At 35.2% G+C, this 25,670-nt stretch overlaps 2 protein-coding genes and 1 long non-coding RNA gene across 3 annotated transcripts; 1 reads left to right on the forward strand and 2 right to left on the reverse strand.

Annotated features, from left to right (window-relative positions):
• Positions 1-11,162: 11,162 nt before the first annotated feature.
• LOC120081037 (uncharacterized) lies at positions 11,163-11,794 on the reverse strand. The gene is made up of 2 exons (XM_039035716.2): positions 11,474-11,794; positions 11,163-11,372 (listed from the first exon to the last, which is right to left on the reverse strand). The coding sequence occupies exons 1-2, from the start codon at positions 11,792-11,794 to the stop codon at positions 11,163-11,165; spliced, it is 531 nt and encodes a 176-aa protein (XP_038891644.2).
• Positions 11,795-12,068: 274 nt separating this feature from the next.
• LOC120081263 (mogroside IIIx synthase-like) lies at positions 12,069-15,006 on the reverse strand. Its single transcript, XM_039035990.2, has 2 exons — positions 14,295-15,006; positions 12,069-12,854 (listed from the first exon to the last, which is right to left on the reverse strand). Exons 1-2 carry the CDS (start codon positions 14,967-14,969, stop codon positions 12,183-12,185), a joined length of 1,347 nt encoding a protein of 448 aa, XP_038891918.1. The 5' UTR covers positions 14,970-15,006; the 3' UTR covers positions 12,069-12,182.
• A 146-nt stretch (positions 15,007-15,152) lies between these two features.
• Positions 15,153-16,122, forward strand: LOC120081264 (uncharacterized). Its single transcript, XR_005482747.2, has 3 exons — positions 15,153-15,268; positions 15,642-15,902; positions 15,995-16,122. It is a non-coding gene; the product is annotated as an uncharacterized LOC120081264 (long non-coding RNA).
• The last annotated feature ends 9,548 nt before the right edge of the window (positions 16,123-25,670 follow it).

A 25,670-nucleotide genomic window follows, 5' to 3' on the forward strand; every position in this document is an offset into this window, starting at 1 on the left:
ATATGACGACCTCATCACAATACCTCATGACTGTTGAATAACGAGGATATAAAGGTCGGTCAAATTTTATTTTCGAAATATGATTTGTCAATTAAATTATTGTTGCTTGCAATAAGAAAGAACTTTAACTATCGTGTAAAAAAATCAACAAAGAGCTTGCTAATTGTCTGGTGTTTGGTGGAGGAATGCAAGTGGAGGGTCCGTGCGAAAAAAATGAAAGAAAGTGATTCCTTCAAAGTGACTAAATATCCAAGCAAACATACATGTTTTCTTGAAATTAGAGCAGGTAATCATTGACAAGCAAAAAGTTGGGTTTATTGGATACTTAATCAAGTCCAAATACGAACAAGTTGGTCAAACATACCGCTTGAGGGATATAATTAATGACGTTTGACAAGATTATGGAGTGAACATAATTTTCGGGCGGACTTATCGTGCTAGAGAGTATAGATTGGTGTTCACATGAGGGTCTTGTTTGCAAATTTAATTTTAATTCAAGATTGAAATAATGCTCTTTATCTTGTTTTGGAATTTAATTTTAATTTGAGATTTAAATTAACTAATTTTAGTGGGTTGAGATTTAAATAGATTTCGGTATTTTAATCCTTTAGTAATTCTGTTTTAATATTAAAGTAATATGTTTTGTCATTTTTACTATAACAAACAAATTTTGTCATTTTTCAAAATACATAATTAAATTTTGTTATTTATCATATTGTCCTTAAAAATTTGAAAACTTAAGGATCAAATCGATACAAATTTCAAAATTCAAAGATAGAAAAATATTGGTCAACACTTACTATATATATGAATTCATATGAGTTTGCATGCAGAGGAGGAGGAACAACGATACTGAAATTATGTGAATTTGTAGTGAAAAATGAAATTGCATCTTATCATGGTGGAATCCTCGGACAAAAGCTCCAAACAAGCCATCATCACCACCATTTCAGCTAATGAATCATAAATTGCCTCAAATTTATATGATATGATTTAATCAGACGAGAGAATCAAGCATAAATATATTGATGATAGGTTTAATTTTTGTATCTCCAGTTTCATTCTTAGTCTATAAAACCTATTCAAATCTATCTCAAAATCTCATTCTCTCGTGATTATTTGATTTGACTCTTTATTCTATTACTATGTCGGCAGTCGCATTTCCCATGGCTCTAGCTGCAGTTGAATTCGAGACCAAGATGATTCCGGTGATTATCATCTCTATGATGGCTGCTCTCAAGTTTGGTTATGACATCAGTCTTCACTCTTTCTCCAGTATATCCTCCTCCTCCAACTCCACCGCCACCTCCGCCTCTCGTGACTCCTCCAACTTAATTTCTATTTTTATTTCTAATTTTAATTAATTTAAAATTAACTAAAATAAAAAATGATATTTCAATTTCTGAAATTGAAATAAAAATGAAAATTAATTTTGAATTTTAATTAATTAAATAATAATTTAATATCAAATATTAAATTAATCACACACCTGATTTTAAACATGAACCCTATTCATGTTATTAATATTTAAATCAATATTTAAATTTTATAAACTCTCCAATTTCGTTTAATTTCAATAAGTTAAACGTTAATTAATTATATCAAATATTATTATACTAACCCTAATTTGAATTTGAACTATTCAAGTTCAAACCCTAAATTCAATTTGAACATTTCAAATTGAAATCATTCCAAATTCACTCAATTTAGTAATTCAAGGTGTTCATATTTTACGAGCTAGTAGAGGGACCTTATGGACCTACTGTTCATGAGCTCCAACGACTTGAGATTAATTGGCTAAAACTCTTTAGACCGAATTAATCAATATCCGTTAACTATCGAGTCACACCACTATAACTTGATAGTTGCACACTTCCTACTATAGATATATTTGTGTCCATTTGATTTAACCATAATCAGTAAATCGACCTTTCACAGGTTTTTCGTAATAACGATTGGGTCAATATGATATTTTACCCCCGAAATTATGTCTTCTCCTTAAGTTCCACTAATCCTCTAATGAACAATTGGTTTGTGATCCAATCACTAAACCGGATCCCTCTCGGACCAATGAGAGGGTGGGGCCCCTTGTTCAAGACTTGGATTCAACACTTTAGAGAACAACCCTCCTCCTATCCCTAAATCGGGTAGGCGTGAATTCCGTCTTGCACCCTATGCCCCAACTATCTACCTGGTCTTACCCCTGAAATGTAACCCCCATCTATGCAAATCTAAGGATAATCTCGAATAAACAGGATTTCATAGTTAGCTCAGGATTAAGATCGAGTTACCTAGGTCATCTAAGCGAAATAGTCAGTCTTAAACAGTAAACAACACTATAAAATAAGAGTGACTTATTTCTTGGTCCAATCTTACGCAAACTCATTGCATAGGATGCCTTTGCTCTTCATGTCAATGCATGAACGAATCAGGATCACTTCGTTTGTAGCACCTTACAACAAATTGTAACAACTACAGAGTGGGTTGTATCCGATATTGTTACTAGAATAAGGCACCCAACCTTATTCATATACTATAGACCATTTTGACTATTTACTCGAATTTGATCCATCTTTGTGTCTCTACATAAAGTTCAAGTATTCGTATAATAGCCATGGATCTTAGTTTATTGGATTTAGTCTTTACAAGTGCAATTAACATATTCAATAACAACTTTATTGAAGAAATATTGAATAACATCTTTATTGATAATAGAATATGTTTAACTTTATAAACTGCAAGTTTTAGGACATACAACCCAACACACCGTTCTTCCAAGCTTCTCTTGTGATAATTGTCTGGGGAGGAAGAAGGAGTTTCTCTAGATCATGCAATCAACATAAAGTAGTCACCATTAAGAGTCTTAAGAAGCAAGAGATTGTCACCTACGTCTTGATTCTTTACTTATCTTTTATTTTTTGCATCATCTGTTCCTTTATATTTGTATTAAGTGTAGTGATTGAAGAATACTATTCTTAATATGAATGTAATTCCTTCCATGTTTCATACATCTCTGTCTTCTTCCACAAGCATGAGTAGCTAAATTATCCATGGGTTGAGGAAAAATAGTTATCATTTTTAACTAAGTCATGCATAAGTAGGCGTTTATCTTGTTTTAACATGTGCTTATCGAATTACTAAGATTAAGTCGAGAGATTGATCTAAATACAAAACAATTAATGTATTGAGAAATGAAGCGATTGTGGAACCTGTTTAACAAGGAAAAAAGTAAACTATAAAGATAAAGATAATCTTTCACAATCAAAATTCATCACATGCATCTAGATAGGATAGTGTGGCATCAAAATCGAGAGGTGAAGTTTGCTAAGTATGAGTTTCTAGCACGAAAGCTTAACTTAATACACTATTTGGGAGAATGTCGATAAATCTTTCTCAACCCTATTCATCTATTTGTATTTCATCCGTTATCGTCGCACACTGCTTTATTTTGAATTGCAATTATCATCACATCTATTTCATCCATCCCATCGCTTAGATTAAATAGGATCATTAGATATATACATTTCCATCGCCTACTTTATAGTCAAAACACTGTGTCAAGATCGAGCAAAACTTTACCGCATATTTTAATCGCATGTCCCTAACTTCGACACTCAGATCGCACTGAGGCATACTCTATTTAGATTTATACTTGGATTTAACTAGAGAAAATATTGCACCTAGATTAAGAAATATTCATATTGAAGAATGACATAAGACATTTCATCACGTCAATCTAGAATGACAACGTCTTTCTACAAAGAATATGTAACCAAATAAAAATTGTTAAACTAAAAAGAGAACAATGTGCATCTAAGAACACAAACAAATGAACAACTAATTCCTTGTTCCAACATTTTGTAAATCGTCAACAATATCATGGATCCATCGCTTCTTAACACTTGCAAAATGTAAGTCACAAAAATCGTACACTACCATTTCGCTAAAAAGTAATTCAAACAAACATAAAAAAGAGGGAAAAAGAACTTAAATTGTCGTTTTAGACTTCAACCTTAATTTTGAAATAGTTTTTTAAGAACAATGCCTAAGAAAAACAAAATTTTGCAAGGACTTTAGTAAATAAATAAATAAGTAGACTAGAGCGGTTGCTGTAGTGAAGGGGTGAAGTTTTTTTGCAAATGGATGTTTTGATTAAAGGTTTCAATTGATAAGGTTTCTGCCAAAAGGTTTTAATGAAGAGATACCATAGGGATAAACAAAAAATTTTAAAAATTGTAAGGGTAAAAAGAAAGGTTAAAATTCTTCCTTATTACTCTTTTAAACATAATATAGATATATTAGCAAGCCGAAAATAAAGTTTTATTTGTCTTCTGAATTTTAGTTATAGGGACAGTTTTTTCTCTCCACTATTATTAATTAGTTTTAATTTTTCAAATATCTCCCGTAAAAGTTGTATTTTATGGATTTTTTTATTTAATTAATTTTTCATTTTACTTTTTAATAACAGAAAAAGAAAATCAAAACTCTTCACAGCCATAATTCTGCCCAAATTCTAGCTCTAACTCCAAACTCATCCCACATCTCAAGGAACATGTTTTCTTGTTATTATTTTTCTTATTTGATTTTAAAAAGTTTCTTTAATATAAAAAATAATAATCGAATTTTAATAAAGATGTTTCTCTTATATTTTTATAAAATGATTTATTTTAACAAAAGAGGAGTTTTGATTTTTCTATCATAATTATATTATTTTTTTATATATAATAAAGATAAATTTTTACGAATAGAAAAAATGTTAAACTATTTACAAAAATAGTAGAAAAAACACCGATAAATTTCTATCAACCTTTATCAACGATAGACTTTTATCAATTTCTATCACTTAATAGTACCAATGATAGACTTCTATCAGTTTCACAGATAGAATTCTATTAGTGTCTATTTGTGATAGACATCGATAATAATATCTATCTCAACTATAATTAAATTTTACTATTTGTATAAATATTTTTTCTTGTTTTTCTATTTTGAAAAATATCCCTGTAATAAAACTTCCCTACTATGGAAATTATAATTTCAAGAGTTTGATTCCCTAATATTCGTGAGCTGATGAATTTAATTTGAAGGTTAAATTAAATTTGAATAAAATTTTACAATTGACTCTGGTCACTCATATTATAGGTAATTGTTTATTTTAACAGTGATCAATAAAACAATGACATTTTAAAACCAGCATAAAAAATCTTCCTTCCCAACATAAAACACGTGACATCACCAACAGATCCACGTAGCAACTAGAGGCACGTGTCCCCCAGATTATCGATTTTTGTATAACATATATATATATACACACATACATATGCATATAAAATTCGATATAATAATCAAAATCTGTGTATAGAGCGGTGATAGGGGGCGCTCTTTGACACTATTGATCGTGGGTTCGTTCGATTATTAGATTTTATGGTTGTAGTTAGTCTATAGGTGCTTCTATTCTGCCCCAGTACAAGGTAGGATTTCACCCACACTAACCAAAAAAAAAAATATATATATTACATATATTTTCGTCCCCATACTTTAAAGTTTGTTCAAATTTAGTCCCAATACTTTCAACAAATCTTAAATCTAGTCTCCAATGTTAGTGTATTGTTGATTTTTACTATAAATTTTGAAAACATATTCACATATTTTATTTTTTTTTGCATGAAAATTATCATTATTATTTAATCAATTTTGATAAAAATTAACTTGAGGGACTAAATTTTATATTTATTGAAAGTATGGGGATTAGAGACTAAAATTGAATAAACTTCAAAGTACAGGTACCAAAATGATATTTTAACTAAAAAGAGAGAGAGAAGGACATTGACTAAAATTTCCAAGTGGTCACCTTAACAAAAGTTTAAAAGAAGAAAAAATCAGCAACAATTTCTATTGTCCATAGATCTCTATTTCAACATAAATTCTCACCTTCAACAATATTCTATTGAAAATATATCATTCATTTCTTAAAGCAATTTTCAGATTCACACTACATATGTATATATTTATTTTAATTAATTTCATAATTAAAGCTGCAAGATAATTTTTTCGTCCCTCATTTGGATATACATATCACATCATTCACCACTCACAAATAACATATTCAGAAAGATTTATTGGATAAATTAGATAATGAAGTTATATTAGATCGATTTTAAAACATGAAAACTCATAGAGAATAGTTGTATAGTCTTTCGGGTGATTGTTTCATGAATTCTTTTTGGGTGGACGAACGACTACGAAAAATGAAAACATTTTTCATTTTAACCCATCGGTTACCAGAACCAATGCTGCCCACTACCCACGTCCGAACGTAGAAAAATGGATTAATTATCATATAATTAATCAATTAATTAATAAATAAATATAATCATATTATATTTATATCCTATAGTTTGATATCACATATCTACTATAGTATTTTCTCTTCTACTTGATATAAATCATATTTATATCTAATTTTCTCCAAAATAATGTATCTCATACATTTGCCAATTATATCATATATAATTAACCAGTCCAATTATATCATATATAATCGAACTTCCTCTTGTCAATTTGAACATTTCAAATTACACCAAATACTGGTTCTAGACTTTATCCAAGCTACCCAGGGGACCTAATGGACCTGTGGCTCGAAGCTCCAACAGTACGTGAATAACTGACTAAACTCTTTAGCCACGAGATCCACCATCCGTTAACTATCAGTGATTCCACTAAAGACCAATAGCTGAACTCTTCTTACCACAGATATATTTCTGTGTCCATCAGATATAAACAATCATGAGTACAATGATCCTTCACAGATGCTCGTAAGTACAGCTGGGCCAAATTACCGTTATGCTCCTGTAGTTACATCTCACTCCTTAAGTACCACTGATTCCTCTAATGAACAATACAACATAGTCCAACTATGTGTGAACACCTCTCAGGCCAAGAGAAGGTGTGCGGCGCCACATCGTTCAAGCCTCGGAATCAGCCCTTAAGGAAGCCATCTATATGCTTACGCCTACCTCAGTGAAGGAGTGAATTCCACCTGTATAGCTGAGTTCACAGCTCCCAAATCAGGCGAATCTCCAAAATGGTAGGTTTGAATCGGCAACCTGGTCACTCGCACCCATACAAATCAAAGGACCACCCTCAATGGTAGGAGTTCCTAACTCACTCAGGATTGAGGCCATGTTACCTATGGTCATCCTAGTGAAGTGAAGTCTCTTTCATGAATGGTGTTATATAACGAGACGTTAACACTTCGTGGTCAGATCTTATACAAACTCTTTGTATAGAATGCCCCCGCTCGCATGTCCCCAACACGAATGATCAGGATCAGACCATCTGTGACAAGTCATAACACTTGTGACCATTCCACAAAGCGGGCCGCGTCCATAGCATTACCAGGATAAGGTTTCCCTCCTATATCCATATACTACAGACCATTTTGGTTATCACTCAAGACATGATCCACTTGAATGTCACCACATACATGCTTGAGTCACATATAGATAACCAGGGATTTTATGTTTATTGGTTTGTGGTAATGCAAATAAAACAATTAACCGAGCAAAATACAAGATGTGAAGTAAATATCAATATTAATAACACAAGTGTTCGTACATATTGTTTACAAACTACAGGACACGAGGCTTTAGGGCATCAACCCTAACAATATGTCATTGTCTTTCATGGATTTTATTTTCTCTTCTATAGCATTTATCCACTTTTGAGAGTTAGAACTTTATAGAGTTTGTTGGAAGTCGATTGGATTATCTTCCATTACGCCTACATCATCTTGATGTTCTTGAAGAAATGCAATATAATCATTTGAAATTGCACTGCTTCTTTCTCTAGTGGATCTCCTTAGTGGTACTTCTTGAAGTTGTTTAGTTTGAACTTCATGCTCAATAATCGGGAACGTTAATGTTGTCCTGTTCTGTAATTGGTTTAATAGTGAAGTCAGGAATTGGAGCCTGAACATCATTTATAACTACATTGGGAAAAGAAACTAATTCCTTTTCAAAGACAACTTTCCTTATGTTATCTTCCCCTTAAACTCAACATCCTCAAGGAATCTAGCATTTCTCATTTCAAACAATAATCTAGAACTGGGATCATAAAATTTGAAATCCCGAGAGCGTTCAGAATATCTAACAAAATAACAACTAATAGTTTTTTAGTCTAATTTTCTTTCATTAGGCCTGTAAGGCCTAGCCTCAGATGGACAACTCCAGATGTGAAGATGCCTAATACTAGGCTTCTTTCCTATCCATAACTCATAAGGAGTTTTAGCTACTACTTTACTAGGCACTCTATTAAGGATATATGTTGCAGTCTTTAGTGCCTCACCTTAGAGGGATTCTGGTAAAGAAGAATGACTAATCATACTTCTTACTGTATTCTTAAGTGTTATATTTCGCCTTTCTGCTACACCATTCATGCTGGGTTGTCCCGACATAGTGTATTGCGGGATGATTCCATAATTTAAATTTAAAATTACAAAATTATCAATCAATTCGTAATTAAACAATAATTTACAAGATTGGTTAACTTTGATTGATCCATTATTGAAATATACAAGATCTTCAATAAGATTAATCCTAAAACCCACTTAAATTCACATCATTCATCAAATTAAAACCAACTTAAAATCACCGAATTTATCCAATTAAAAACCCACTTAAAATTACATAATTCATCAAATTAAAAGCCACTCAAATTCATAGTGGACAAGCTCTTTTGATTGAAAAATTCATCGCCGGAAAACCATGATAACCACAATCGGTGGCTTTTGATCAAAACCATCGCCGATGGTTTCTTTAATACTAATTGACCCAAAAAAAAAAAAATAGTGGCCTAAGGTTTTCATGTGTGCTGCGATGCGGATTTTTTCCCTTTTAAATCTTTAATCAACTTTAAAAGAAATCAAAATTGGATCAAATCCCAATGAAAAACAAACATAAACCAACAATCCAACATGAAATTCATGGTCTTATACCACTTATTAGCATATAACTTTATATCTATATTAAATAGATAAATCCTAAAATCATTAATGTCAAATTGTCAAGAATATATACGTATCGGATTCCATTGGCGAATTAATGATGGCTCTAAACTTGCTATTATCTTCCTCAACCAAACTCCGAATGACCTCTCTCTAGATATCTTTTAGTATATTGGGGACCATAGCCTAAGCTTATATTATGATTCCCATTAAATTCTAATTAACTAGAAATGAGCTTCCATTCATATCTAGGCCTTAATTAATTAGATCACACAATATGAACCAATCTAATAAAATAACCCAATGTGATAAATTATTAATCCACATATATAGCTCATACTTTAATTAAACGTATTATTATTTAAATATGTCTAACACTCTGGTCCCATTTTGATCTTTGGTAATTTAGAAAGGGTTGCTTATGAACAATTGATAAAAATAAAATCCTACAAAAACTTAAATAAAAAGAGGTTAGAGGGTTTATTGTAAAAGGGATGGAGCGTCTTGCAAAAGGGTACTTCGATGAAAGGGTTTGATTGATCAGGTGTCTACCAGGAATATAATAGGGACAAAATGGAAATTGTAAAAAATTGTAAGAGTAAAAAGGAAAGAGAAAAATTATCACCTTATTGCCCCTTTTAATATAGAATAGATAGATTATGTTGTACTTTCAAAACAAAATTTAGATAAATAATACTACTGATCCTTGAGATTTGGAGACTTGTGTCAAATTAATCCATAAATTTTAAAATTGAACTATCAAGTCATCAACATTTAGAAAATGCCCAACTCTAATCCCACCATTATCAAAATCCGTTAAATCGTTAACAGTTGCCGATGTGGCATTTCTAAAATTATTATATAATAAAGCTTTTCTCTTTGCCAAATTTTTTTAAAAATAGGTGATATTATTATACAACAACAAGGGGATCCCATAATCCGAGATCAAGGCATCAAAGCAACAAAGCACAGGCAAAGACAGAGTAACAAAACCAAAATGAAGCCAACAAGATAAGACCAAAACATAACCAACACATAAACACAAACTCGCAAACCATTAGGGAGAAAGCCAGAGAAAAGAACCCAAAACCCCATAAACTAGGGACAACAGCAAAACAAAGAACAACAGAAAGTTCAAAAAGAAAAAACTTTCGTAAACACACTAGATAAGACCACGAAGGTCAACCCGCTAGGAAGCAGTATGAGCACGAACCGTAGAGACCATAAGGTGAACCAAAGCAGATACCGACCTCGATCGACCTCCATGCAGCTGCTGATTACGCTCCTACCAGATGTAGTAAATGGAAGCACACCAGAAAACACGGAACAACTTACTACGCACTCCCTTACCCAACCCTACTCGGCACAACCAACTCAACTCTACATCCCAACCCGCCAACTGATACGACGAACCCAACTGATGCAATACACCAGACCACACCTCTCTCCCAAACCTATACTACAAAAATAAATGATCCCGCGACTCCACCCCGCCCCCACACAAAAGACACCCCCCCTTTGACAACACACCCCAACTCCTCAACCAATCCCGCATACCCAACCTATCCCTCATAGCTAACCACGCACAGAAAGAGTGACGCAGAATACCACTCCACCTCCTCTCCCCCCCCCACAGAATACCAGCCCAAGACACCCTAGAACAATGAGGACCCAAACTCTCCCGCGCACTAGCAATAAAAAATCGACCACTAGCATCCGGCACCCAAACCTAATAATCCTCCCCCCTCACCCTAGGCCCCACTGCCTGAATAAAACCCCAGATCTCAAGCAGCTCCCAAGACATTGTAGGCCACCTCCAACCTCCCTCACCATCCATGAACTTCGACAACTGCGCCTCCAAACTACTCCCTATATCATAAACCACTGTAGACCTGTATGAATCCAAAATCGCTCCCCCTGATAGCCAAGGATCCCACCAAACAAAACAAGGCCGTCCATCGTCGATCATCAAACGAACCAGATGCTTGAATCTATCTTTACTTCGCAAGATAGCCCTCAAACACCAAGACCTCCCAACCTCACTCTGAACAGCTCACAACGACTGCCCACGCAAAAAATACGCCTCCACCCACGCCACCCATAATGACCCCGATTTAATTAAGAGAAGTCAGAGCAACTTCATAATAGCAGTATGGTTCTAAGAGGCCACATGCTTCACACCTAAACCTCCATCTCCCAACGGCAAGCACACCTCATCCCACGCCACCCGTGCACCACCCCGACTCACCACACTACCCTTCCATAAATAACTACGTAACAGACGATCAACCTCATGAGTTATACACGCAGGTAATACGAAGATGCTACACCAAAACACCTGAAAGGACTGTAAAACAGACCTAACAAGCTGCAACCTCCCAACAAAAGAGAGGGACCACATTGCCCAGCTTCTAATACGAGTTGTAATCCTTCATATCAAAGGCGCACAATCCACAACCTTCAACTGACCCACCAATAAAGGTAAACCCAGAAACCAGGCAGCGAACTAAGAGAGAAACCCATAGACGCAGCTAGTTTCTTTGCCTCCCTAGACTCTACACTTGCAACAAACATGGAACTCTTCTCAACATTTGCAACTAACCCAGATAGTCCTGCAAAATCTGTCAGGACCTGCCTCACAAACTCTAAAGAATCTTTCTCAGCTGCACATAAAATCATCAAATTGTTTGCAAAAACCAAATGAGTCAGGCCCAGACGCTCACACCGATCATAGAACCTAAACCACACAGGAGGTTTATTCAACAGCCTAGATAAGACCTCCATCACCATCACAAACAAAATAAATCATCGGCCACATTATAGCGATTTCACCAAATAATTTATGGTTTTGTTCCAAGTGTTATTCTTCTATATCTACACACCAAAGTTAGTTTATTCTAGTAATAACACTTTTGGTTTATGAAGTTTGGTGATTTATGTCAAATTAACTATCAATTTTGAAAATTGAACTATTAAGTCTTTAATATATATATATATTTAAAAAAATCCTCAACTTTTGTCCTCTATTAACAAAATCTATTAAATAGTTTACCATTTTTCGACATGACATTTCTAAAATAAAAAATATATTCTTTTAACTCAAATTTCTTATTTAAGTTGTCAGTCACATTACAACAGTCTCACCATATAATTTATCAAGTACTCCATTCTTCGATCTCTACACGCCTTTACTTTCCTGCTTGCATAGCTTACAAAACTCATCAACCACTTCATAAATAATCCATTTTTCCCTCTTCCTCAAAGCCTCACCAATCTCTCTCGCTTTCCCTCTCAAAGCCTCTCCTCTCTTCTCAAACATTACTTCTTTAATAGCCTTCAATACCTCTTCTCTCTTAACATTCCCTTCACCATCCCTTTTAGCCTCCACACACAAACCGGCGCACTCGACCACCTTTGCATGGTAAGGTTGGTCGAGCTGCATTGGTAGCGCCATAATCGGCACCCCAAACATGATGCTCTCGACCACAGAGTTCCATCCACAATGACACACGAACCCGCCAATACTCGAATGACTCAGTATTTTCAACTGTGGCGCCCATTCATTGATGATGAGTCCTTTGTCTTCTGTTTGCTTGAGGAAGTTTTTTGGTAATGCTTCTTCGATTGTGAGGTTTTGGCCCTTTGGGAACCGAATGACCCATATGAAATTCACACCGCTTTGGTGTAGACCGTGGGCTAGCTCTTCTGTGTCTTGTTTTGTTAGGTAGTATTCGCTTCCGAATGAAACGTAAATAGTTGATTTTGGTGTTTTTTTGTCGAGCCATTCGAGGATTTCTAATTTCTCATTGGTTGGTTCGATTTGTGGAATTAGAGGAGCGATTGGGAGAACCTGTTAAGAATATGAATTAGAAGATTAATGGGAAGAACAATGTTACTTAAAAAAATTGGCAAAAACAGATGGGTTTAAATAGTTTTTAAAAGCAAGACTAATTCATTTAAACAAAAAAAAAAAATTGATTACACGGACAACATCCAATAATAATGTGTCATGTGGCAACTTTTTGAAAAATGATTTTATTAATCTTATTTTTAATATATAAGGAAAAAGGGAGTATGAACTTATGTGTTGCATCTAATCATTATCCTTTGAATCAAAGAGGTGATGGTGAAAATAAAGTTGAGTGGAATGTGGCATATTACAAGAAGAAAAATTCTCAACACATTATTCTTTATTATTGTTGTTTTTTTCTTGCTTATTTACTTTAATTTTCATTTGATCACCCACCTTTTTTTTTTTTTTTTTTTTTTCCTCTAAAGAAAGTGCATGTGTAGAATACAAAATAAAGATTAGACAAAAATAAGTTGAACCAAACTCCATTGAAAAATGTATATCAAAATTTAGAATCCAAAACATATGTATAATTACATGAAATATTTTAAAACAATAACAAAAAAAAAAAAAAAAAAGAAAAGAAAAAAAAATTTGTCACGTAGAAAATTATGATTATACTATTATTGAATTGGACTACAGAAAAGAAAGGGAGTAGGGCAAGTATTTTTCAATTAGAAATTAAAATAAACATATTTGCTTAGGAAGGTAAAAAAATTGATTAAAAATTGATTTACACTACATTTGGAATTGCTTTTGGAGGTCAAAATATATTCTAAAAGAATATTAACTTCTTTTGTATGTTTGATTAAACAAATCATTATTTAATTTTTTAAAAAACACTTTTGGATCTTTTTATATGTTTAAAAGCACTTACATACTAGTTTTTAGCTTTTCTAGTCACTCTTTCTAACTAACTATTTTAAATTAAAACCTTATCATTTTATGTGTTGAGGTCATTAATTAAGCTCACGTTTGATAACTATTTTGTTTTTTATTTTTATTTTTAAAAATTAAGTCAATAGTTACTAAACGGAGTCTAAACAAATTTGAATATTTTTAAATTAATTAATCTAGTGATTATAAATTAATTTTTTTTCAAATATAATCCTAAAATTTTAATTATGAGTTCGTCATATTCATGAATTTTAATATATATATATATATATATCAAAATACAAATTTTAATTTATAAAATTTAAATCAAAATATAAACCCTCCATTAGTAACCACTTCATCTTTTGTCTTTTGCTATTGAAAAATATTCTTAAATGTATTGCTTTATCATCTACTTTTACCTAATATTTAAAACAAACAAGCCAAAGTATAAAAACTAAAAATAATTTTGGAAAATAAATTTATTCTTTTAAAAATAAAAAAATAAAATAAAATGGTTAGTAAATAACTAGCTTTCGTTCAAAGAAGCAATAAAAACCAAACCTTTTTCTTCAAGGAGGAAGCAAGAAACTGAATATATTTGGCTTCAAACTCGGGAGAAGTATTAACCAAAGCCACATCACAAGACATTCTCATACACTCAAAAAACCTCATAGCCCAATCACGCCCCACCTCATCACAAACCTTCCTTCCACTACTCTTCGAAACCCAATGCTCACTCAAATCAACTTCCGGAAAGGGAAATTCCCGGCCCTTGTTCCAAAACCCATTCACCAAACCAGCAACAACCGCTACGCCAGTGACCACGAAGCTAACCACCGGAATATTCCTCGACAACGCCGACCGAGCCGCCCATGGCATGAACAGGTCCGAAAGGACCAGGTCCGGCTCGAGCCGGTCCAAGAGAAGCTCGAAACCGGGAGCGGCCATGTCGAAGGCCTTGACCAAAGTGGGCTCAAGGTGCAAGGGAAGGCCTTTGGTGGTGTGCATATGGGCGGGCAGGTCGGGCAGGGATGGGAGATGGAGGGGAATGAGTTGAATGGAGTGATTTGGGGCAGGGTCTGGGTTTATGGCTTGGAGGTTAATGGGGGAAGAACATAAGCAAATTTGGAAGCTTTTTGAGAGTCTTTTGGCTAGCTCAAAGAATGGGGTAATGTGGCCGTGGGCTAACCATGGGAGCATGAGGATTTTTTTGGTGGTTTGTTTATTGCTGGCCATGGTTTGTGTTGGATTTGTGGACAAATGAATGAGAAGATTGATTTAAATATTAAGGAACATTTTTTGGTTTGAGGCTTTGGTGAAAAGAACGTGGAAAACGTGACGCTTTTGTAAGCTTGTTTTGTGTGTGTATATATATATATATATATATTTGGAGGAAACTGAATTCTATTTGTTGCTTCAGTAAGTTTTGATGTTTTTTCCTCTCTCTTGTAAATGTATTTTTAATGTACTTCGAACTTACGTGAAAATTTGATTTGAAAGGTTGTGATGTACTAAGGTTATTGGGAGAAAGGCAGGTATTATTTTGAAATTATTTTAGAATTTGATTATTTTTTCCCTTCTAATTAATGAATCTTTGACTGAAGTTCAAATTACGAGGTTTTAAATTAGATTTTGGGGTATCGCAATTTGAAATACTTGTGAAAGTTTACTTTGTTTCTTTTAATAATTTTAATTTTAGGAAAATACAAGAGAACAACTCTTTAATGCTACAAATGAACAACTATTGACCTAATTGTATATTCACCTTTAGAAAAGTATGTAATGTTTGTTTATTTAATTTCTTGTTTATTACTCATAGATTAGTGAACTACTTTAGATGATTAACAAACTTTTTACAAGTTTCTCATTATGTGATATATTGTATTTTATATTTCCGTGTTGGTAAAGGGTATTAACAATATTAATGCTCCGAAAGTGCAAGTTGCTAGAATCATGTAGTACATGAGAGGTAGTTGTTGAAGGTTGATGGTCTTCAAATGACCAAAAAGTTCTTGTTCGTCATGTTTTCTTTGGTACAAGTAGTAAGACTTGAGGTAGACTTGCCAATAAAACATGATACAATTTTATGGGAGGCCAAACCCAGAAATGACATATATTGAGGATGCCATCGGCAATACAGTTCCATGACCTCATGACAAAGTTTAATTAGTACGTATATCTAATTATTTTATTTCTTTATTTCATATATTATTTCAATAAATTTTACTTGAACCTTTTATAACTTAATATTTTTTTTGTAGGTTGATGAAGGACTATCAAATGCATGCAATGTTTTGACCACAAATACAAATATGTTAGAATTATTTGGAATTTTGATATCAACATATTTTTGTAATTTATAAAGTTTACGTTTTGTTTCATCTCCAAGTGTATAGTACTCATTACTATATCTCATTTTTGTTGGGTCATATGAATTTTGTATGAATGCTTATTTAGATATATACATGTTGGAACGACTACCTCTCGTGGTCAAAAGATAACTCCGATCGAACGACGTGGGACGTCAAAAATTAACCTGGAAAACAAAAATCAGTTCCAAGCTGATTCGTAGAGCTCTCTTTCTTTAAGACATTTCGTGGCTTTGCCCCTTGTGCAAGCAGTTCAACTATGGCTACATCGTCCTCAGGATAAAAACAACCCAAACAAATGATCTCAAACGAAATTACACTGGAACCGATCAGAAAACTCCCCTTCAAAACTAAGTTTCTCGGAAAACGTAAATGAAAGAGAAGTGCGTAAGGGAAGTGTTTTCGTCGAAGAGCAAAGAAGAGAGGGAATGAAATGTTGTGTGAAAACTGGTAGAACTCAACGCAATATATAGGCCTTGAAGGCCAACAGTTATGCAAAACGGATGGAGAGCGAAGCGCGTGGAACCATGAAACGTGCACGCGGGCCACATGTAAGAAGTGTGCGAAAAGACTTTTCCCCTTTTTTCTTTTTAATAATAAATAAATAATTAAAAAAAAATAATTACTCTTTTTAATAAAAAAATTTCCACACACACGCGTGCCCCACCAAGACCGATTGGACGAACGGCGACACGCGCGTGTGGGATATCCACCATACCCATATTTGCCTCCCCCCTCCCCCCAAAACATGGGTACCCTTTCGTGCCCAAACCCACAACTCAAGGTGGGAGTTTATAAAGGAGATTCCACTTCTTAAACTTAGCAATATGGGATTCTCAAAAAGTCATTTTTTTTTCATTTAAAATTAATTTTTTACTAATAATCCCTCGCTTGAAAATTTAAAATCATAAGAAAAACAATTTTTATCGAGTAATATCAGTCTGCACAATACAGTGCATAAGCAAAGATGTCTTACGACTTTAACCTTTACGTAGTATAGATGATTCAGAGTATACTAAAGTAACTCTTGGTTTTGAACTCCATCTCTAACAACATCTCACACACAACATCATTAAGGTATGGATCGAAAGCTCGTGCTTTAAGACCTAACACGTGTATCCCAATTTAGTGGACACTCTAGAAAGTTTGCCTAAAACTCCATAGGAAGTGATCCCCACTTCCATATTCACATAGGTGAGTCTATCAACAGTACTCATGTAGCTAGGTACTCCATTTGACATCAAGTATAGATCTCATTAAGAACTAAGTTCAACCTTTCTTACGCTCCAGGATATCATGCTCAGGCCCTAGGTCATAGGAAGGGAACTCTGTGTTCGTTTTAGCATGATTCACTTCATATCACTTGTTATCAGTTATTACCCGTTGAACTTGTTTCTTGGGATCTCCAGTCTACAGGTTGGGTTTTCCTCACAGTGATTCATCTCTCTATAGGCATGAGTCCTATCCTTTTTGAGGTTTTGAAAACCTTCTCTCTGGCCAGTTCTTTCGTCAAATGATCTATCAAGTTTTCATCAGTTCATATTTGATCCACTCTAACTGTACCAGAGGAATTCTCTAATGATACTGTGCTTACACGTATTTTTCATCTTTTTCCATTGTAATAATGGTTCTAAACTTTTGCGATTGCTGCAATACTATTGCAATGGATCAATATAACTAGTACAAATTTTTCTCATAAGGGAATCTTTAATAGCATATTTCTATGTCAACCTGCTTCTTCACTAGTTGTTGCTAGTGTTATCATTTCTAACTCAATCGTAGATCCAGCTAAAGTAGTATGTTTCTTGGATTTCCGAGAGATAGCTCCGCTTGCTATATTGAAAATATAGCCACTAGTAATCTTTGAATCATCTAAAAGGGAGTTCTAATCAGCATCGCTGAACCCTTCTAGGACAACAGGAAACTTCTATTAATATAATCCTAGGTTCTGGGTTTTCTTCAAGTACCTCATAACTCTTTCTATAGCATTCCAGTGCTCTATACTAGATTTTCTTGTAAACCTACCAAGTAATCCTACAGCATAAGCTATATCATCTAAGACTACCTATGATGCTCGCATACTAGATTGATTAACACTATCACCAGTGTTTTCGAACAACTTAACACTAAGGTCATAAGGAGTACACGTTGGTTTACATTCAAAGTAACTATATTTTTTTAGAATCTTTTCTATATAGTGAGATTGATCTAAAGAAATTCCCTTTTCAGTCCTGGTTACTTTTATGCCTAAGATTAACTCGCTTCTCCTAAGTCTTTCACATCGAAGTTTGTACTTAAAATGGATTTCACATCATTTATAATGTGCCAGTTCAATCCAAATATTAACAAATCATCTACATACAAACATAAGATTGTGCAAAGATTTTTTTTAAACTTATAGTAGATGCATTTGTCACTTTCATTGACTTTGAAACCTTTAAACAAGATTAGGTTATCAAAATTTTCATGCCATTGGTTAAGAGCTTGTTTCAGGCCATAAAGAGATTGATCTAACTTGCAAATCTCATTCTCTTAACCGTGGACTATAAAGCCCTCAGGTTGTTCCATGTAAATCTCTTCTTCAAGTTCACCATTTAGGAAAGTTGCCTTTACATCCATCTAATGTACTATGAGGTTATATAGGGTAGCGAGAGAGAACAATACACGGATTAAGGCAATTCTAGTTACTAGGGAGAATATGTCAAAGAAGTCTATGTTTCTTCTCTGTCTAAAGCCTTTTGCTACTAACTTGGCTTTAAATTTGTCTATTGTTCAATCAGGTCTAAGCTTCTTCCTTAGAATCCACTTGCATCCTATTGCCTTGCAACCTAGGGGGTAGGTCCACTAAGTGCCAAGTCTTATTTGACTCAAGAGAATCCATTTCATTATTTATAGCTTCTCGCCATAAGTTTGCATCTATAGAGGACAAGGTTTCTTTTAGGTCTTTAGGATCTTCTTGTATGTTATAGGTCTGGAAGTCATTCCCAAAGTCCCTGACAGTTCTAGTTCTTTTCCTTCTCCTAGGCTCTGGGTCAGTTTCTTTATTAGAGGTTAGGCTTCTAATAGGTGGCAGACTACTAGAACTCGAGCCCCACTATTCTTAGATTTAAAAGGAAATCTATCCTCAAAGAAGTCGACATCATTTAACTCAATGATCACTTGGTTTACTAGGTCATATAACCTATAGGCTTTACTATTTACAGCATAACCTATAAAGATACACTCATAGACTCTACTAGTAAGCTTTCTTCTTTTAGGGACTGGTATTCTTACAAAGGTTAGACACCCCCAAGTTCTAAAGTATGACAAGTTAGGTTTCTTATTCTTAAGGACTTCGTAGGATGAAGTTGTGTTTTTAGATTTTGGTATTCTATTTAGGACATAACACACGGTAAGGATAATTTCACCTCACCAATAAGACACAACTCCTGAATTAAGCAAAATAACAACTACTAATTCAAATAGAATTCTATTTTTCCTTTCTACTTTTCCGTTCATTTCAGGAGAATAGGGTTAGTCTTTTCATGTATTATTCCATGTGAGTTATAGAATCCACTAAAACTGTCTAAGTCGTACTCAGTTTCCCTATTACTACTAATGAGGAGAAAAATGCACTCTTTTGATATGTGTTGATTTCTATGCGTTAATGATCATGCATTGAACTCAATATACGTTAATCGTGTATGTGGTGACCATGCGTTCCTGTCATAAGTTTTCTTGCTCTCTTGCCAAGTATAACGAGAATGCAAGTTTCTCGGGATGATCCGAGGTCGCATACAGAGACTTGTAACTAAATGATGTTTGTGAAGTAATGTGTTTGAGGCGAAGAATGTAAATAAAAAGAAATAATTTAATTGCTAGGCACTACTCCTACTCCTAATTAAACATATTGAGCAATGGAGGTTTGACTATAAGAATTGGTAGAGATGCGGTAACTGTGAATTGTGTAATAAGATGCATGAAGAAGTAGAATTGTGGAAGGGGTAAATTCACCACATCATTAACCTTGGTCGCAAGGGTAATCCCAGTTCGCCACACTAATGCATCGCACACCTCTCAGTGGTCAGCCACATGCTTATATCTCTATAACGCATGGTTGCGTTGAGCATAAGATTGTTCCTATCTCTAGGAACATTGCTTACTTTGCTTAGTGAATTCTACTACTTACCCTCTCGGGCAGTTGGTTATAGCTACTCAGCTCATAGACAAGCATTGCGATAGCCTCACACTTAAGCAAAGAGGATTGACTCACTATACTCACACAACACACCTCTCGGTAGTTTGTTACATACGTCATATCTCTATGCCGCATGATTGAGAATGCGATGATTCTTACAATCAACACTTAACTAAACGATGGACGTAAATGATGATAAAGAAGAAGAAGATGATGAAGATGGTGGTGAAGAAACTAAATGAATGCATTGATTACAAAATGTATTAATGTCTTAAGCCAAAATGTAATGCAATATAGAGATAAGAAGAAGGGTGGAGGGCTAGATGTAGGTAATCTCTTGCTTCCATCAAATGTACATCAAGACTGCCAGTGGTGCCATGAATGGGTGGTGGAGAAGTATCTCTCGAGCTCTATCTTCGACGAAGCTCCAGTCGTCACTTGGAAAGGGCTGTGGAAGTGAAAAATTCTCAAAGAATGTCTTAGTCATGCTCTCATCTGCGATCACAAGAATTTGCCCAAGGCAGACACTCGGATGGTTTGAAGTTGAGCTTCAAGGCTCTATTTATAGAGCTCAAATGCCGACAGTATTGGTAATCCCATTCTGAATCACTGCCACTTCTGATCCGATAAGTGAAATGTTAGCATCACCTTATCTTGTTGATAATCCCAAAGTATGCGTTTATGATCATTTCTTTTGAAGTATCAACACATTCCACCCACCTTGCGATCAACCTTCCATCATTGTTATTACTTTGTAGCTGCAACATTCCATGCGACGAACTAGTCTTCATGAAGATTAATGCATTCGATCATCTTTGCGATGGTCTAGGATCAACGCATGTGATCGATTTCTGCAATAGCTAGAAGGATAGACATTTTGACGCAGAATAGCTGATATAGGGTTAGCGAGGATTTTCAGTGCTGGTCGACACAAGCTCACTTTTCCACATGAATTCTTAGTATTATCAACACATATTCTGCTCATCAACTCCCATAATTCTAAGTAAAAGGCTACAATAGCTTGTATTTCTACAAGCTATCACACCCCCAAATTTAGAATCTTGTTCTCAAGCATGTCTTATACTAAGGAAATTCAAAACTTGCCCTCTGACTCTTCCTTTGCGTTGACCAGCTTCTAAGAATATTATTCATTTGCACCTCTAACCATGGTAGCAACACTCTCCTCAAACTTAGCCACTTCTTATAAGAAATATTTTCTAAGTTTAATTCTGGAAAGCCTCCGTTAAAAAACTTTTTACTCATCGTAGTCAACTTTGCTTTTAACTTTTTACAATACGATTGTTTAATACGATTCAAAGCTTTGTGATTCATTATTGGATTGGGGCATTGAACCTTGTTACGGTCTTCGTTTTTGCTTTCTCCCATGGGTGTCATGCGAGCATCCAACTTCGGTTGCGTGCCATATTCAACTCAAATCTTGTCTTAGCTAATTCTAGTTTGTGCCAGATAGAAGAGTTGTTATCATGTGTCGATTCTGGTTCCTACTTTCGTTTTGGCTTACCTGCACGGGTATCATGCGAAGTATCCAACTATGGGTAGGTGCCTTTCACAACTTTAACTCTTATCAGCTTAGGTTTCCCCTTTACACTGACAGTGGAGTTTTTATTATGATTTTTTTTAAGAATAATCATCGCAATGTTTAAAATAGATGCATTTGCCCGGACCACTGCCACCCCCAAATTTAGAGAGTGGTAGGGTCCTTGCCAAAAAGTTAAAGACAAACTCATTAGACATGCAGTAAAAGAGGTTTGCACAGAATAAACTTAAAACTGTCAAACTTTGAAAAAACTACTAAAGCAAGGTGACTCATGCGACATTTAGTTATTCGATGTAGTGAATTTACATAAGCATCATCATGGATGTTAATCTATCAACGCAAAAGAAAGCAAGCAGACAAAAGAGAATTTAAAAAAGATAACAAGAAAAGAAACATGTGAGCAGAATATCAATTGTGTCAATACTTAGAATTCATGTAGATGAAATAGCCATGCATTGAATGATGGAGAGGATTCTTCTTTCAAAACAACACAACGAGAGGAAATTATTATCGCATCCACAAGGAGTGAACGTTACACCACATCCAAAAAAAGCAGCTGCAAATACAAAATAACAACAATCAAATAAATAAACTAAAGAAGTTAACTAGGAAAGCAAAGTAAAGATAGAGTAGAACATGTCCCTGGAGAAATTGGAGTGAGGTCATCGCAAGGACTCTTCCATGCAGAAGATTGAACTCGACTGCTTGGGTTAAGGAACTCACCGTCCCGACCATCGGAGCTTCCAGCATTCATTGGCCGCCATGGCAGTTACCATGCTCTTAAGACTGCTTCTAGCTCGTGCAACAGATAACCTTTCGATCTCAGGGTCAATATTGAATTCGGGCACAACACCTTTTGGTTGCATAAGCCACAATATGCCTAAGATCAAAAGGGTGCCTGGGAAAACACAAAACTTAACAAACTATTAGCTGTCAAGTCTCCGACAACGACCCCAAATACTTGATGCGCTGGAAAATGCACTCTTTTGTTATGTGTTGATTTCTATGCATTAATGGTCGCGTTGAACTTAATATGCGTTAATTGTGTATGCGGTGACCATGCATTCCTGTCACAAGTTTTCTTACTTTCTCGCCAAGTATAACGAGAACAAAAGTTTCTCGGGATGATCCGAGGTCGAACATAGGGACTTATAACTAAATGATGTTTGTAAAGTAATGTGTTTAAGGTGGTGAATGTAAATAAAAAGAAAGAAGTTAAAATGTTATGCGCTACTCCTACTCCTAACTAAACAGATTGAGCAATAGAAGTGTGACTATGAGAATTGGTAGAGATACGACAACTGTGAATCATGTAATAAGATGCATGGAGAAGTAGAATTGTGGAGGGGTAAATTCACCGCATCATTAAGCTTGGTCGTAAGAGTAATCCCAGTTCGCCACACTAACGCATTGCACACCTCTCGGTGGTCAGCCACATGCTCATATCTCTATAATGCATGGTTGCATTGAGCATAATATTATTCCTATCTCTAGGAACACTGCTTACTTTGCTTAGTGAGTTCCATTACTTACCCTCTCAGGTAGTTGGTTATAGCTATTCAGCTCATAGACAAGCATTGCGATAGCCTCACACTTAATCAAAGAGGATTGACTCATTATACTCGCGCAACGCACTTCTCGGTGGTTTGCTATATGCGTCATATCTCTATGTCGTATGATTAAGTATTCGATAATTCTTGCAATCAACACTTAACTAAATGATGGACGTAAATGATGATAAAGAAGAAGATGATGATGAAGATGGTGCTGAAAGAACTAAAGAAATGCATTGATTACAAAATGTATTAATGTCTTAAACCAAAATGTAATACAATACGGAGATAAGAAGAAGGGTGGAGGGCTAGATGTAGGCAATCTCTTGCTTCCATCAGATGTACGTCAAGGCTACCAGTGGTGCCATAGATGGGTGGTGGAGAAGTCTCTCTAGAGCTCTATCTCCGGCGAAGCTTCGGTCGTCACTCGGAAAGGGCTATGGAAGTGAAAAAGTCTCAAAGAATGTCTCGCCCATGCTCTCATCTATGCTCACAAGAATTTGCCCAAGGTAGAGACTTAGATGGTTTAAAGTTGGGCTCCAAGGCTCTATTTATAGAGCTCAAACATCGACAGCATTGGTAATCCTACTCTGAATCACTGCCACTTCTGATGCGGTAGGTGAAATGTTAGCATCACCCTATCTTGTTGATACTCCTAAGGTATGTGTTCATGATCGTTTCTTCTGATGTATCAATGCACTCCACCCACCTTGCGATCAACCTTCTATCATGGTTATTACTCTATAGCTGTAGCATTTCATGCGACGAACTAGTCTTCATGAAGATTAACGCATGCGATCATCTTTGCGATGGTCTGGGATCAATGCATGCGATCGATTCCTAGAATAGCTACAAAAATAGACATTTTGATGCATAATAATGCATGATATAGGGTTAATGAGGATTTTCATTGCTGGTCAATGTAAGCTCATGATGCGTGGAAAATGGAGTAAATAAATATGTGATCATTGTTCATTCTCCATGCGTTGCTGGTCATGTGTTGGACTAAGGGATGTGCAATATGCGTCTAAGAATCTATGCGATGACCATGCATTCCTACCACAAGTTTTCTTGCTCTCTCGCCAAGTATAACGAGATTGCAAGTTTCTCGAGGTGATCTGAGGTCAAACTCAAGGACTTATAGCTAAATTTTATGAGGTAATGTGTTTGCGGCGAAGAATAAAAGAATATTGAAGTTTTAAGGACTATGCGTTACTCCTACTCCTAACTAAATAGATTAAGCAATGGAAGTATGACTATGAGAGATGGTGGAGACACGAAAACTGTTAATGTGTATAAGATGCATGGAAAAATAGATAAAATGGTGGAAGGGATGACTTCACTGTAACATTAGGCTTGATCGCAAGGGTAACCCCAACCAACACAAGTTATGTGATTGTGCTATACACAATTGACTAAGATGCATGCGATGCATATGCGATAGTGTCGATAGGACTTATGTCTAAGTCTCTATTCTTGCTCACGCGCTCCCACACATAAACAAGGTGACCACATACCACCGTATCTTACTTCTGGATGCATTCGATGTGACCGTATACTATCATATCCTATCTATAGGGTGCATGCGTTGTGTAATAGCAAATAAAACTTATTCCTAAGCCTCGATTCTTGCTTATATGATCCAATCTGACTCTCCCAAGCCTAGATTTGGTTTTTAGACTACTCTCTCAAGTATGCCCAAATGATGAATGCTGCACTCATAAGACAAGGTAATCACATAAAGCATGGTTGACATAAGATTATTCCTATCCCTAGGAACACTGCTTACTTCGCTTAGTGAGTTCAACTACTTACCCTCTCGGGCAGTTAGTCGCTGCTGATTCTATTCATAGACAGGCATTGCGACCGCTCATGGACAAGCGTTATTACAGCCTCATACTAAGCAAAGAGGATTTTCTCACACCACTCTCGAAACGCACACCTCTCGGTGGTTTGCTATATGCTTCATATGTCTATACCACATGATTAAGTATGTGACACTTTAGCAATCTTACTTAGTCGTTACAATGAAAGTAAAGGATGATAAGAAGAGGTAAATGAAGATGGAATCGAAAGAGATAAAGAAATGCATTGATCACAAAATGTATTAATGTCTTAAGCCACAATGTAATACAATACAGAGATAGAAGAGAGATGGAGGGCCAGATGGGCAATGTCTTGCTTCCATTTGATGTGTGTTAAGGCTGTCGGTGGTGCCATGGATGGGTGGTGGAGTAGTCTCTCTCGAGATCTATCTCCGACGAATCTCCGGTCGTCACT

The sequence above is a fragment of the Benincasa hispida genome, chromosome 7 (genome assembly GCF_027475165.1).
Source record: "Benincasa hispida cultivar pf3 chromosome 7, pf3_genome.v1.1, whole genome shotgun sequence".
NCBI lineage: Eukaryota > Viridiplantae > Streptophyta > Magnoliopsida > Cucurbitales > Cucurbitaceae > Benincasa > Benincasa hispida.

What these genes read in the sequence shown, in the direction of transcription:
- LOC120081037 (XM_039035716.2), bottom strand. Translation starts at nt 11,794, where the DNA reads ATGGTGATGGAGGTCTTATCTAGGCTGTTGAATAAACCTCCTGTGTGG. An exon ending in GGGTTTACCTTTATTGGTGG is followed by an intron (nt 11,373 to 11,473) that starts GTCAGTTGAAGG and finishes GGGAGGTTGCAG; the next exon opens with CTTGTTAGGTCTGTTTTACA.
- LOC120081263 (XM_039035990.2), bottom strand. Translation starts at nt 14,969, where the DNA reads ATGGCCAGCAATAAACAAACCACCAAAAAAATCCTCATGCTCCCATGG. An exon ending in CTTCCTCCTTGAAGAAAAAG is followed by an intron (nt 12,855 to 14,294) that starts GTTTGGTTTTTA and finishes TATTCTTAACAG; the next exon opens with GTTCTCCCAATCGCTCCTCT.